A 16,394-nucleotide genomic window follows, 5' to 3' on the forward strand; every position below is an offset into this window, starting at 1 on the left:
CACTTAAGGAAAGTCTAGAATGGGCAGATGAAGCCACTTTTACTGCCTCTCTAGATTGGACCTAGTTTATGGAAAGTTCTTAGGTTCCAGCCTAGCTCAACTCAGGAAGTAATGTTGCATTCATTTTAAAGCCAAACAGCAGATAAGCAATAAACTGTTCCTGTATTTATATTTCTTATGGGGATCTTTGTAGTATGTATGGTTGTAGTACGGAAGACTTCTCATTTTACACCATCTTTCAATGTAATTTGAAATTTCTGTTACGAGTAAACAAGAATTCCTAAGAATAAGTACATTTTTAATCTAATAATTACATAAGACATCTCTTAATATTTCCTGAGAAAATGGACACAATAACAAGTTGCATTTTTAAAAAGTTGATTCATCTACACACCCATCAGTATTTTCCAAAGCCGTTCCTCATCACTGATAACATTAGAAGCCTATGTTTGACATTCTTATAGTTGTATTTGGGATGTTTTAAAAGCAAGACCCTGTATGTTAGAGATTTCAAGTATTTACAGATAACATGCAAGAATATTTAGGATGCCTGTCACAGTGATGGAAGGGAAGGCACAGGTATGGAGGGCTCTGGGTGAGATGGGTGTTGATGACTATGGACACTGAGTACTGGCTACATGGTGGATGGATCAAGACAGTATTCTACTTTTTCTTTCTTATATATATACATATATATATATTTTATTTATTTGACACAGAGAGAGACAGCGAGAGAGGGAACACAAGTAGGGGGAGTGGGAGAGGGAGAAGCAGGCTTCCCGCCGAGCACAGAGCCCGATGTGGGGCTCGATCCCAGGACCCTGAGATCATGACCTGAGCCGAAGGCAGACGCTTAACGACTGAGCCACCCAGGCGCCCCATTCTACTTTTTCTTATATTTGAAATTTTCCATAAAAAAGAAAACAAAAAACAAAAAAACCCTACTGACAGTTTATCTGGCTCTTTAATAGGTAAAGCACATCACCACAAAGGTGACCCATTATGGCGGGCGGAGGGCAGTTCCCAAAGGCACACACACGGGAGGGTTACCCGACCCCATTAAAAAAGCACGCTGGAAAACACATAAACAAGGGTAAGTGAAAGCGCAGTTGTCACTCACCAAACGTTTTGAGTCTTCGTTCTGCTTGTAGAAAAACAGAAGCTGCCTCACCAAAAGGGTAAGGTTGGGCCCACTGGCAACGGAGAAAGTACCACCGGACTGAGAGGCGGCGGCGCAGCGATCGAACGCGCTTCTCTGGACCGCGTGCTGGAGGCGACACAGATGACAGCAGGTGTGACGGGGAGAGGTGCGGCCGCGGTGGCCCCAGGGAGCACCTGGGGCTGCGCGGCGGTGGGGGCGGGGCTGCGCGGCGATGCAGGGGGTGGGGGGGGCTCCCAGTCTGGGTTCCGCTGCCCCCGCCATTCGGACCGTTCTCGCGGAAAGGTGAAATGAAACCCAGAAAACTTGGGATGGAATGAAGACATTTCAATCCCCCAAAGATGCTTCCAACACTTCCACCTTTAGCTGCGGCCCAGGTTGCTATTTTACTATTTAAAAATCACCTCAAAACTCCCCTGTCTATAAATCTTTATGTAAATATAAACTACTAAAATTAATTATTGGGGAAAACACTATTATCAACATTAGCTTTGATTACACAGGTGTACTAAGATACCCACAAAATGGATTCCACTTCTAAGACTCCGAGGCCTTATTTATTTATTTTATTTTATTTTATTTATTTATTTGACAGAGAGATACAGCGAGAGAGGGAACACAAGCAGGGGGAGCGGGAGAGGGAGAAGCAGGCTTCCCACTGAGCAGGGAGCCCGATGCGGGGCTCGATCCCAGGACCCTGGGATCATGACCTGAGCCAAAGGCAGATGCGCAACGACTGAGCCACCCAGGCGCCCCCCGAGGCCATATTTAAAATAAGCTCTGGCATGCCTAATTCTTTCTCAGTTTAAAAGCAAACTTACTTGCTGTTTCCGGTCTCTGTAGCCTCGTATAAATGACTGTATAATTATTGCATTTTTCAATCTTCGTCTTTCCTCCTGCAGAGTGGAAGGAGGGAGGTACAATGGGTCATAGGGAAATGACGTTTAGCTAGCAAAGACTTAAGAAAAAAAATTACAGAATTTACATACGACAAAATTCACTTTTAAGTGTACCATTCACCAATTTTTAAAATATTCAAAATTCAAGTATCATGATCTAATTTTAGAATACTTTCATCACCCACTCCAAAACCCCCTGTACCCATTAGCACTCATTCCTCAACCCCTGCCCTGGCTCCCCCATCCCCAGCAACCACTAATCAAATCTGTCTGTGTGGGAATGCCTATTCTGGACATGTCTTATAATGGAATCATATAATATGTGGCCTTTTCTGTCTGACTTTTTTTACTTGGCACAATATTTTCAAGGTTCATCCATGTTGTATCAAGTATCAATACTATACTACTTTTTATGGCCAATTAATATTTCACCGTATGGATGTCTCACATTTTGTTTATCCACTTACTACCTGATAGACATTTGGGCTGTTTCCACTTTGGGCTATTATGACTAATGCTGCTGTGGACATTCACATAAAAGTTTTGTGTGGACACAGGTTTTCATTTCTCTTGGGTGTATGCCTAGGAGTGGAATTAACATTTGAGGAATGGCCAGACTGTTTTCCAAAATGGCTACACCATTTCACAATCCCACCAGCATAGTAAGACTTATAATAACAATTTTAGCTTTAAATACAAAAAGAATACAGACAACCCAAACATCAATTTTAAAAGCCACTTTTCTTATCTCAAAGCAGAAAACTCCAGTTTTGATTAAGGCTGTCTTTAAAATTTTCAGTGACCCAGCAAAAATATTTATTCTTCACATCATCGTAACCAATGCAGCTCCTACTGTTTGAAAGCCTACTATGTGCCGGCCCTAAGAGAGACATTGCACAATCATCTTAGACAACTACTACTCCCCATTTTATGATGCAGAAGCTGAAATTTCCATGAAGATAAAGTGATGCTGGAAGACGTAAGAGAGTCAGAATTCAAAGCCAAGTGTGACACGAAAACCTGTACTCATCCTACCACATGACATTATTTTATGTCTTCTATGAATGCCACCTGCCAGGCTTGAAATGCACATGCGCACACACACAATCCTAGGATGGCAGAACACCAATCAGGTCACCCAAGTGTACTTCCTGAGCTTCAAGTGGTTACAGCAAAGGAACCCCTGAGCTTAAACCTAGTTTGCGAATCTATTCATTACTACGATGATTCTAAGAGCCCTTCATTAAAAACCCATATATGGTCCCATGAGTTTTCAAAGCATTTATTTTTATTCATTCAGTTGTTCACTAAGGAGGAAATCTTGGTAGCATTCTAGCCTTCTGGCTGGGACAGGGACCTTTAGAGTCCCAAAACTGGAGTTTAAACATTATCTTTAATAACCCATAATTATGTTCATGAAATTAGAAGACAAGAGAACTGGGAAATAAATGAAACAATCAAAGAAAATTCTAGAACTGAAATAAAATCTGAAATTCAGCATTCAATGGATATATGTAACAATTAGACACTGGTAAAGAGATAATCTGTAAATTAGAAGTTAGGTCAGAAGAAAATATCCAAACCAAAGTAGAAATACTCAAAAGGAAAAATATACAGAAGAGTATAGGAGACATATATGACACAAGGCAAAGGTCAAATATGTACATAACTTGAGTACAAGAAGAAGAGGAGAGGAAGAATGGAGCAGAAACACTACTCAAGAGATGAAGGCTGAGAATTTTCCAGAAAAGATGAAAGACACCAACCAATAAATATTTCTTGTTTGAGCAGTCATTTTCAACTGACAGCAATTTTACCACCCAGGGGACATTTGGTAATTTCTGGAGACATTCTTGGTTATCTCAACTGGAGGGAGGGAGTGCTGTGGCATCTAGTGGGTAGAGTAGAGGCCATGGATGCTGCTAAACACCCTTCCATGTACAGGATAAGCCCCTACAACAAAGAATTATCTGGTTCAAAATATCAACAGAGCTGAGGTTGAGAAACCCCGCCTAAAACCCTTTGTGTCTGCTGCTTCCTTCACCAAGAATGCTCTTCCTCCAGCTTTCCATAAGGCAGCTTCTTTTTCATTCTTCAGTTATCAGCTCAACTCTAACCAGCTCAGAGAGTCCTTCCCTGAATACCATTCCCCATCACTATCACCTTACTCCACTGCCTTCATGGCACTTATCACCGGCTCACATCTGTGCCCTAGAACCCAGCAAGAACATTATCCGTCTTATTCACTATCTATATACCCAGCAAGCAGCACAGTACCTGGAATATATCAAGCTCTCAATTAATATTTGTTAAAAGAACAAATGATTTATTAGAAAACAAAACAAAACAAAAATCTGGAAAAGTAGGCCATAAAATACCATAATTGCTGATTAATCAACAAAATAAAGCCATTTTGAGAAATTGTCACCAGAGAGATGAAATGTAAAATAAAGAATATATTAACAAACAAAAATAAATAAATAAAATAAAGAATAAAACAACTGTCACTAGCTCCATTCGTTTATTTATCTTCTTCACAAATAGTTAAGATATTTGCCTTAACAGTGAGTTTTCTTCTTTTGCTTGGCAAAACATGAACACGATATACTAAGTCTGTCTAGATCTTCTGGAAACCGTTATCATAAGCAAGCAAGTGAACTTTGTAAAAGCCTGTTCCCCCTCCCCCCCATTCTGGAAACTGCCCTTTTAGTCCATCTTTTTCCACACTGGTTCCAGAATAAATTACTTATTATAAAATCCAAAAAATCCAGAAATGCTTCTGAAGTTTAATATACATAAAAATATATATGTTATGTCACATATAACATACATATATCTATACACCTGTATGACAGTAAAGCCAAGACTTATTTAAATGCTATGGAAAAATGCTTATTTAAAGAGACTATTACAAAACTGTTTTTACCTCTCTCTTTCTTCTTTCTTCCTGAGTACGATGTAAAAGAGAAGCCTTTTCTTCCTAAACACAAAAAGAGAAAAGATAAAGAAGGCTAATTTCAAATTCTAAAATACTCTCAAACAAAAATTATACAATGTCTTGACCAAAAAAGGATTCTAAAGATCATACAAACATTCTGACTTAATGAGAAATCTGAGGCACAAGAGGTTAAACAGCCCCCCGCCAGATCACAGACCTAATTAAAGTTAGTATTTCAGTAGTTTTCTAAGAATAAAATCTGATTTCTTTACACACACAAGAGAGTTCAAGTAAAACTGGGAATATCTGAATAATATCAGTGCATTATATCAATGTCAATATCCTGGTTGTGATTATCATACTACAGTTTTGCAAAATATAACCCCCCCAGGAGAAATCAGGCAATGTGAACAAGGGATCTTTCTGTATTATTTCTAACAGCTGCACATAAGCCTACAATTACCTCAATAAAATTTTGATTTTTTATGAATTCATTTTGATGAATTTTTGATGAAACAAAATTCAGTATTGTTACTGAATTTCAAAAAATTCTCTTTTCATCATAAAACTAAATTTTGAACAAAATTACTGGTATGTAGAAGGAACCAAAGTAATAAATGGGAAACTTAAACATTTCAAATGAAATAAAAATACTTAAAGATAACCCTCCTTCCCCCAGAACTGTTCAAGTCTATAGTGTATGGGCATTTTATTTTTATAAATGTAATCCAAAAGAAAATTAACAGCCCAAGACATTATATATGAATCATTATAAAAATGAATACACAGATCTCTTAACAAAAACAAACACAACATCAAAAGAGTGTCAGAAGGCAAGTAATTAAGCCAATTTAAAATTATACATTGGTATGTGAATAAACAGTGTGCAGAACGAAAAGTTTCTCACTGACAAAATTTAAAGCCAAAGAAATAAATCCGGGGCACCTGGCTGGCTCAGTCAATGGAGCATGCAACTCTTGATCTCGGGGTCATGAGTTTGAGCCCCACATTGGGCACAGAGCTTACTTAAAAAAAAGAAAAGAAAAGAAAGGAAAAGAAATCCTCCAGATATTTCCCACTACAAATAATCTCATTTCTTGAATTTCAAATAAAAAGCCTTTATCACATGACCAAGGTCAGAAAAATATTTTCTTTTAAATTTTAATTAAAAGGAGAAGGGGGAATGGAAAATTTAAAGTAAAAAGTGCAAAGGTATGATGGTCAGAATTCGGGAAAGCTTCTAGATAAAAATTTCTAGCCAGTATCCTTATTTATGAATAGAACTGGTATGTTTGTGTCTATACTTTCCTTTCCTTCTATCTCCATTTGATCAGATTTAATATATGTCCATTATTTGGTTAGAGCTAAAAAGCTAAGATTACTTAAAATAATATACCCTGTTACAACTATGAAAAAATACACTTAAGTTTGAAATTAGGGTGGGGGGATGGGGTAACTGGGGGATGGGCATTAAGGAGGCCACGTGATGTGATGAGCACTGGTTTGTTATATGCAAGTGATAAGTTATTGAACACTACACCTAAAACTAATGATGTACTATCTATGTTGGCTAAGTGAATAAAAACAATTTCTCTGAAATTCAACAAACCAACATTTTACCTTAAAAACATGGTACATGCTGGCAAAATAGCCACTACACTTACTTCCACACACAGATAAGTTCCTAGTCCTCGCTAATCTAAAAGCCGCACAGGTTCAAGTACCTCATTTTCCCTGACCGCACTGTTGCTTTCATCTGCTTCAACATCTGGCACGTGTAGGTATTCAACACATACTTATGAAATGACTGAACGAACATTTCCTTTAAGTAAAACACTGCAGTCTAAAGGATGGCATAACCGTAACAGCTGAAAAGCACTTTGGATTCCTGCAACACAGTACTTAGGTTGCAATATGTTAAAAATCAAAATAGGTACTCAGGATCAAAAAGCACACTTAGAGTCTAACTGAATACTGGAATTTCTTAGAAATTCTATTTTAAGTTTGAAGCTCATGGTATGGGAGGAGCCACGAAAGCACAAGGGGCAATGCTGGATGTGCTGAGGGTGAACATTCTTAACTTCTGATTACCTGTAAATCCAAATCCCTGGACACAGGACATCGTACAAATGTGAAGGTCAATATGCACCTGTGCTCAAGGGCTGTAATGTTTCCTACTTAAAAGACAAATTCATTTCAAAAAAATAAAGTATAGCAAGCCAATCCAAAATAATGGATACACACACACACACACACACCCCCCCGATATGTAATTTCAACAATAAAATCCTATTTTTGAAAACGCTAATAAGGCCTTTCAAAGCGTACTCATGCCCCTTAAATACTCTGCAGACAAAAGAAAACGGTCTACAGGGAGAGGTGACCAATCGTCTACGTCCAGTTGGGCACCCTGCAGAGCCGACTGAACGGGAGCACCATCTCCCGCCAGCACGGACTCGTCTGCACCCGTCTCCTGTGCCCTAGCAGAGGAAGGCAGCCGAGGCGGCTACGTGTGCCACACACAGAACACTAACAGGGACTGAAGGCTTCTGTCCCCCCACGAAGCCACAGTCCAAGCCCTTGGCTTCGGTTAATTCACGTATTCCTCAAAACTAGCCTATGAGGGAAGTGCTATTATTTTTCCTGTCTACAGATGAGGAAAGTGAGGTTTGAAAGTGGTAGATACAGGATCTGAACTCAGATGGCCTGGAGCTTAAAACCCACTAAGCAGTACGCTATTTACTTTGAAAAAGAACATTATTATTTTACATTTTGGGAAATTTAAACAATTCTTTGTCTTCATTATACATGAGTAATCTGAAAGATATATCAGAAAGGAAGGGAGAGGGAAGGGAGGCCAAAGAAAAAAAAGTTTTGATCTTCAAAATTTGACAAGAAAACATGGGGAGCAGGTGGTGTTGAGAACCACGGGACACAGAATGTCTAGAAAAGGCAAACTAAGCAATCAAAAAGATCAGGACAAAAAGGCTACCATGAAAAGTCAGCCCAGCACAGAAAGAAAAGTGTGACAAGAGTGCATAATCGATGTCTATACACGATGTAAATTATCAATATGCAGCCCCTAAACATGTAACCAAATTCCAGATCAGAACCAGAGCCTCTTGTATGTTGTTCCCCACCTTGAAGAATGTATCCATTCAAAAAGCATTCAAATGAGGCACAGGGGGTGCATTTATCCATTCAACAAATATTTAGTGAATCACGTATCATGCCAGGCACTAGAGATTTTAAAAGTAAGTGAGGCATTTGCTCCCAAGGAGTTCATAGTCTGGTGGGAGAGAAAAGAAGCTTGTTTACTGAGTACGCACCTGGTACCAGACAGAGTTCTAGACACCAGCGGGAAAGCCTGACCGGGACAGACACTGCCTTTGCCCCCCGTGCAGAGGCATGCACCGGGCATAAGCGTGGGGACAGGAGACCTATTCTGCCTCCGCGACAAGAGAACGCTCAGAAGAAAAGGCAAATTTGAAAGGCACCTAGGAAGGACATGTTCAGCAGGATGACAAGATGGGAAAACTTCGCAGCAGAGGGGCAGAACACAAGGTAGCAGGACCGGGGAGGAACCAGACTCGGCAGCCGTCCGTGGAAGAGTCACGTGGGAACCTGAGAGCTCTACGGCTGGCTATGGAGCCTGTCTCACAGCAGGATGGATGGGAAGGAGATGAGAATCACTTACAATTCAGTGCCACTGAGAGGTCTGAGGGACTAACAAATGTAAGAATCATCTCTTCTCAATGCTCAGTTATTTAAATTAACCCAATTTATGCAAAACCTATTACATTGTCCTTATTGTCTATTCCATGTTAGCCTCTCTGAGGACCTAATTTGAGAACCACCAATGTGCTCTAAGGGATCAAGTTCAAACACTGCCTTAGCACAGGAACATTATGGTCAGAACATTTCCTCCCCTTTCTCCCGACAACTTCTCTTGCACCATCCCCTGATGCTGCCTCAAGTGCATCTCTCCCTCCGACTGTCCTTCAAGCTTCAAATGCCCTGCTTCCGTCTGCCCAATCTGGCTCTCCTTCCCTCTTGACCCCAAAACACACGCGTAGCAAGCACCGCTCATCTTAGGTGAGACTCCATTTAAATGTCCTCTCTCCCATGAGGGAGAAGCTCTCCCTAGAAGACCACACTCTCTCTTACTCCTCCACATGATAAACTGGTGAGTTCACCAATGTAACGAGATTGCCTTGGCACACAAGACGTTCGTGGAAGTGTACTTAGCACATAGGGTTTACAACTCACCGCGCAGAAAATGACTGTGTCATGGGCACTAGTCAAAATCATGGAGGCTACATAGGTTTCCTCTACAAAGACACTGCCTGCAAAATGTTGCTGGAGGTCACTCTCCAGCACACCACGCCAGAGTGCTCGTGTGGGTAGGATTATTCTGCAGAAGAGTGCATTTCAGCCTCAGGGCAGGAAATAAGAAAATGAACCTTGAACTGTATCAGCTAAAGCAGCAAGTAATGAACGATCAGAGTAAGAACAGAGAGCGGGTGAGGCCCCTAAGCAGGGAAGAGCAGGCTCTGACGCACATGCCGTCCGAGCGGAAGCAGCCTTGCAGGGCGCACGCCCGACAGGAAGAGACACCCAGGCCGCTCCCCTGCAAACCAAGCTCAAACCACACAAGCGTGGTAATACTAAATATTTAGCAGGGTTTGGATTTCTGTGCCCAACAAAGGCTCTAGGATTTTATCACTTACAGACATAATGAAGTGTCTATTTAAAGAGAAAAACATTTTTTATCTTAGTGTACCTGGAGAGAGGAAAGAGTAAAGGTAACCTTAATTGTATTTGTTTCTCCTTCAATAAATTATAAATTCCTTCAGAATAAGACCTATGTCTTATTCTTCATAGTCCTGGTATTTAGCATTGTGCCTAATATAATGATTGAAGGATTAAATTTAGAAAGAATAAAGGTACAACTGGGAAATCTGAAGCTTGAAAGATTTTAAAGTTGAAAAAAAAAAGTCATGATAAATTAAGAGAATAGAATGTAAAATCACTTATCTACTGAGGCTGACATCAGAAAGACCTACATCTTCCTACCAACAGTTAGTGCCACCAAAATCAGAATACTGGCCAGACAAATCAATAATTTGTAAATTATCAATATGCAGCCCCTAAACAATAGTCGACAATTTCAAAAATGTTGTAAGTACTCAATAAGTCGACAATTTCAAAAATGTTGTAAGTACTATTACAAATCTCATCAGTACTCCTTACATAATCAGTCACCCTTATAACTGTTAGCCCAATTCCCAATTCCTCCCAGGAAGAATGACTGCTTAGATGGACAGACCAGCTCCTCCACCCCCAAGGTGCTCTTCACATGCTAAACCCACCTGTAGAGAGAAGTCTTTAAACAGATCCCCAGAGCAAAATCCTGCCTAAGCCAGCGGAGCAATCTATAACATAAGCCTACCGTTAGTTACAGCAGAAACCAGTGGGAATGTGACCACAAAGGTGGGGAAAAGCAACCACATCCTCTCCATATTATGCAGTGACGAGGCACAGAGGATGGAAGGTCAAGGAGGGAACAAGGGAGGACCTCTATCTTGAGGCACCTGCAGAGGGAGGAGCGAAGAAAGGGGACTGGGCATGAAGCCCTCCCCTTCCCCTCCAACTCGACTACCCGCTACACCAGTGTCTCAGAGATGCTCCCCCACCACTTTCACAAGGTTCACCATAGCTATACCACCGGGACTGTTAATCACTTAATATTATTCTTCACACGGAGTTTTAGAACTTTCTACTTTGAATTAACTTTAGACAAATTTGCAGAAAGGATACATGAGTTTCCTTATCCCTTCTCTTACTCCACTGCCCCCTCCATAACCAGAATACAATTAGCAAGATCAGGAAATTAACAATGGCATAACATTACTAACTAAACTACAAACTTTATTAGAAATTCACCGATTTTTATACTAATGATCTTTGCCTGTTCTAGGAGCCCATCCAGGATCCAACACTGCATTTAATTACTATTTCTTCCTAATCCACACCAACCTATAACAGTTCCCCCACCTTTGTCTTTTATATTCTGGATTCTGCGCCTCGATTTGGGTTTTTCCAATATTCTCTTATGACTGGAGTGCGGTTATGCAATAATGATAGTAGTGGACTTTAATGTATATGGTAAAACGTATATCTGTGTCTCCATACTTATATAAATGACCAATATATAAATGAGAGAGAAGAAAAATCTCTTCTCACAGAATTCAGTTAATAAATGTAGAAGGAAAGAGGAAAACAATCACCAAACACCTCGCAGTAATAAATGGTGGAGACAACATCTACTGATGTGTGCTAAAATTAGCGGGCAAAAGCTTGAGCAAGAAAAAATAAAAAATAAACACTGAATTACAAGAAAAACCTAATAAATTTATTTATGAAAAGCCCCATCAGAAACTAAGCCCCTCAAAGCAAAAGAACTGTTTATCATCACAATAAAGGGGCATGAGGTGCTATGTAAAGTTTAAGAGGAGGATAAGTTTATAATTTTATTTTTTAATTTTGATATTGGACAACACAGAGAATACTAACGTGTTTATCATTCATCAGGCAAATGTTATTTAATTGCCTTCTCTGACAGAACTGGATTCTAAAAATGAATTCCTAACCAGAACACCAAGTGTGACTTTGGTTCAACAAACTTTAGTTTCAAGAAAGCCTCCAGGGGCGCCTGGGTAGCTCAGTCGTTAAGCGTCTGCCTTCGGCTGAGGTCAGGATCTCAGGGTCCTGGGATCCAGCCCCGCATCGAGCCCCGCATCGGGCTCCCTGCTCAGCGGGAAGCCTGCTTCTTCCCTCTCCCACTCCCCCTGCTTGTGTTCCCTCTCTCTCCGTCAAATAAATAAATAAAATCTTTAAAAAAAAAGAAAGAAAGAAAGAAAGAAAACCTCCAGGGCCTGATCTTCTGAAAGTGTCCTTTTATTTAGTACTATTCTCATGATGATTTTTAAGAAGCGGGTGGGGCTTGCGTCTACCCAGTCACTATGCTCCTGGAGGCCATCACTCTTAACTTTGTACGTATGGTATTCAAAAGACTTTCTTCAAGGGGCGCCCGGGTGGCTCAGGTCATGATCCCAGGGTCCTGGGATCGAGCCCCGCATGGGGCTCCCTGCTCCGCAGGAAGCCTGCTTCTCCCTCTCCCACTCCCCCTGCTTGTGTTCCCTCTCTTGCTGTCTCTCTCTGTCAAATAAGTAAATAAAATCTTTATAAAAAAAAAAAGATTTTCTTCAAGTTGTTCGCAATTCTTTCTCCCACAATCAAGGTGTACTTCCCATGGCTTCAGGTAAAAAGTTTACTCCACAAAGACCTGAACATTCCTCTTGAAGTGACTATCAAGAGACCTTTCTGCTCTCAGTACGGGAAGAAGTGTGTGCTTGTACTTACAGCTCAAATCTTCACAAAGCTAGAGGAGTAAGTCACCTGCCACAGGAGTGATGAACTGACATTCTATCAGGTACCACTCTTAAATACCGGAGATGACCAAGACTGCCTTTTGGATACGAAAGGGTCCAGTTTCTGGGGCTGGAACACACTGGATCAAACCGCCTACTGAACCACCATAGTGTTCTGTACCAACTCTGCTTTTCTCATGACATCACACGTTAAGTCTGTGTTAGTCTGTCATGAAGTCATCAACACATTTTCAAAGATTTCCTCTAATTTATGAGTTAGACAAAAAAGTCTTCATGGACTTGTTTATTCAACTCATAGCTGACAAACAGCAAAAGATGTGCTGATTTCAAAACGTCAGTGAGCTCCTTGGTTTGCAGTGAGCAGCACCAAGTCTGTCTTCCCTGGGAGATTAACAACTGGCCCTAATTGTGTATAAGCGAACAATGAACTCACTCACTGGACAAAGGAATCTCATCAACTATGTTCTCTGTTTTGTTACTAATCACCACTTTTAATCATAACTTTTCATGTATTTTGCTAATTAGCAGCTATAGCCTTTGCAATTAAGTATAATATCCCACATGAAGTGTTCTCCGCTTTTCATTTTAACTCACCATCACATTCTGCACTTACTTTCAGGCTATTTAGAAACCTTTCCTGTTTGTTCCCCAAAGTTTAACAGGTTGGGGGTGGTATGCCTTACGGTTTCAAAATAAAGCTTGAGCGTGGTGGTTTCACACTGACATCTGGCTCATAATGGGATAGGTTCACTCTCTCAGCCAGTGCATGAAAAACCATGTTTCAAAAACTTTTTTCTTAAAGATTTTATTTATTTATTTGACAGAGAGAGCGAGAGCACAAGCATAAGCTGGAGGAGCGGGAGAGGAAGCAGGCTCCCGCTGATCAGGGAGCCCGACCCGGGGCTCGATCCGAGGACTCTGGAATTGTGACCTGAGCTGAAGGCAGATGCTTAACTGAATGAGCCACCTAGGCACCCCTCAAAAATCTTTATCATATTTGTTTGTGTTTCCTATGCAGGCTGTAAATTTACAAGACTAAAAAGCTAGTTCCAGTGGGTCATTAACGTGGTCCTTTTTAAAATTTTTATTTATTTGACAGAGAGAGAGAGAGAGAGACAGTGAGAGAGGGAACACAAGCCGGGGGGAGTGGGAGAGGGAGAAGCAGGCCTCCCACCGAGCAGGGAGCCCGACGCAGGGCTCGATCCCAGGACCCTGGGATCATGACTTGAGCTGAAGGCAGACGCCCAACCAACTGAACCAGCCAGCCGCCCCCGTGGTCCTCATTATAAGTGAAGATATATGATGACAATCATAATTATCCTTAGGTGCCTTAATTTGTAAGACAATCTTTACCTTCAGGCTTTAAAAAGGACACGTTTTCTGTTGTTACAAAACCTAACCCATGCATGTCAGACACAGCAGTCAGGTGGAAAAAAATAAAGGCATGATCCTAACTTGCTGTTATCAATACCTACGTGTAGCTCACACTAGCACATAATTATCATCTTCTGAGAGTGAAATTTCATCATGCTGCTAGAAAAATAAACAAACCTACACAATGCATAAGGAGAGTCAGTATACAGAAATGCACACTAGCAACACAGACTATACAGAGCCCACATTATATATGCATACATTCCCAAACTGCAACCACTGAATACTGACAGGTCACTGGCAAGCCTAGCTTACCACAAAGCTCCCTAACTCTAATCTCACCATGAGCTAGCATTTCAGAGAAATCACAGGTTTGACACCCTAGTTATATTTTTCTATTGGACACTGAAACAAACACTGCTAAGTTTTTAAAAAATGTTCCTTCGTACATGCCACCTAAATCATCACACGCTTTGGGACAAACAGTGACCTATACTAATGAGGGTAAAGCATGAATAGACAGGTCAACGTCAGAGGGTCTCCGGGAAGACTCATACGGAGACAGATTCAGCATGTGATAAAGGTGGCATTTCAAATCTATCCAGGAAATGTACTGTTCAGTAAATATGATAGGAAAAACTGCATGACCTAAATAAACGACAAAGTATCTCTAGTTTTCACATCAAGAGATCCCCGATTGATGTAAGGTGTGTGTGTGTGTGTGTGTGTATAAAGCACTATAAAAATATGTGAATATGAGAATTAAAAAACTCCCATGTGGAATAAGTTTAAGAAAGATATATCACACATTAAGTCTTGTTACTGTTTGTCATTAGTTATTTAAAAAATAAATTTGAGTACATGATTGTTAGAACTTTCTACATAGAAAAATATAACACATGTTAATAGAATGACAAAATGGGAATAAATATTTGTAACAATGCAAAACCAACTGTTTGTAAAAGCTCTCCAAAATAATTTAAAAAGATCTACAATCAAATAGAAAAATTAGCAAAAGCTATATACAGTGCAGAGGGAAATAAAAATCTTTTAAACAGAAGAGCTTCATTTTTACTCATTTGAGGAAAAAATGCAATAGAAACACAATGAAATAGGCTTTTTGACCTATATGTCTGGCAAAGAAACTCAGATAGCATGCTGTGAGTTATAGAGGACGGCAGCTACTTTCGTTCGCTGATAAGCCGGCCTTAGCAATACAGGAGAATCTATTAAAATTCAAAATGTGCATAGCCTTTGACCTAGCACTTCTAGGAATTTAGCCTATACATATTAAAGGCACATATACAAGGATATGTACTGCAATGTTGCTTAAATTATCAAAAAAGACAGTAAATGGCCATTAAAATATATGACAGCTAACGAAGTTACGAAACATTCATTACACTGAGGATCATCCTGCTTTTTAAAAGAATGCAGTCCGTCCAGCTGCACTGAACTGCAACTATCTCCAAGATGTATTCTCGGGGGTAAGTGCCACTGTCTGTTGAATATGCTCTACAGTGTGTCAAGTAAGAGAAGGGCAAGCCCCTGATGATTCCGTGCCAGACCAGCCGAGATGACAGGGAAGAACCTGTGAGAGCCTGACGTAGGATCAGGGACCGAGGGACTGAAAGGTGGGGAGACTGTGATCACTTTGCATTGTTATTTCCTACTGCTTGAATCATTATCCATGCCCATGGAATACTTTTTTTTGGTAATAACAAACTATTGAAGCTACATGAGAACATCAATTTTTAAAAACAGCTCAACATGACCAAGAATAAATCCACAGTGAAGTGGCTGGGAGGAAAAGAATAATAAAGTACCAGTAAAAAGAACATTCAGATTTTGATTCTTAGCAAGTTTTTGGTTCCAATTTATTATACATGTGCTTGAAGACATTCTACCTTCTAAATTCTCCAGGCCTAGAAAAGTTAGGAATTCGAAGGGCAATTGTATACCAGTTTCATAAAACACGCTCATCAAGTGTTTTTGGAATGACTAAGCCTGTTATTCTTCGGGACGTCTGGGTACATGTTACTTTCAACGCCAATCTCACCTCCACTGCTGTGACACTAACTGTTTTCATCAATATGTAAACAAGAGTAAATTACAGCAAACCTCTCTATTTGATCTTTGCACTCAAGGCACATTATCTCATCTCTGAAAATTAAATATGGCCAAACTTCAAAAATACCATTAACAAACATGTTTTTAAATGGGGGAAAAATGCCCTTTTTAAATGCAGATACCTTTGGTAGTAACAAAATGAAGTTTTTTAAAATGTAAGTCATAGATAGTTTAAATTAGATTTCATTAACTATCAGAATAAAAAACATTATGGTCACTGAAGTCAAAGTACATTTATATAATATGACTTCCATACACCAAATGCTCAAATGGGCTAACCATTTATAAAAGGAATGCTAGCATGCTTATTAATATCTTGATTTCTAAAAACAAAGTTTCCTTTGTTTCACTATTTGGGTTATCTTCCTTTAGCAATTTACTTCATTTAACAGTGTAGATAGAGTAATCAGTTTCACACCTGGTTTAAGTTAGTATTTTCC

The 16,394-nt window shown here is 40.0% G+C and overlaps 1 protein-coding gene across 3 annotated transcripts in view; it reads right to left on the minus strand.

The window, feature by feature from the left end:
* UBE3C (ubiquitin protein ligase E3C) overlaps nt 1-16,394 on the minus strand; it is a 123,076-nt gene that overhangs the window by 95,130 nt on the left and 11,552 nt on the right. For all 3 annotated transcript variants that reach the window (XM_045863968.3, XM_045863967.3, XM_054505121.2), the window contains exons 2-4: nt 4,985-5,038; nt 1,981-2,055; nt 1,121-1,267 (exon numbers count right to left, since the gene is read on the minus strand). In XM_045863968.3, coding sequence (XP_045719924.1) covers nt 1,121-1,267; nt 1,981-2,055; nt 4,985-5,038 — 276 coding nt within the window. The remainder of the gene's footprint in view (nt 1-1,120; nt 1,268-1,980; nt 2,056-4,984; nt 5,039-16,394) is intronic.

The sequence above is a fragment of the Mirounga angustirostris genome, unplaced genomic scaffold (genome assembly GCF_029215605.1).
Source record: "Mirounga angustirostris isolate CCGP_5_RB_7025 unplaced genomic scaffold, mMirAng1.0.hap1 SCAF_12, whole genome shotgun sequence".
NCBI lineage: Eukaryota > Metazoa > Chordata > Mammalia > Carnivora > Phocidae > Mirounga > Mirounga angustirostris.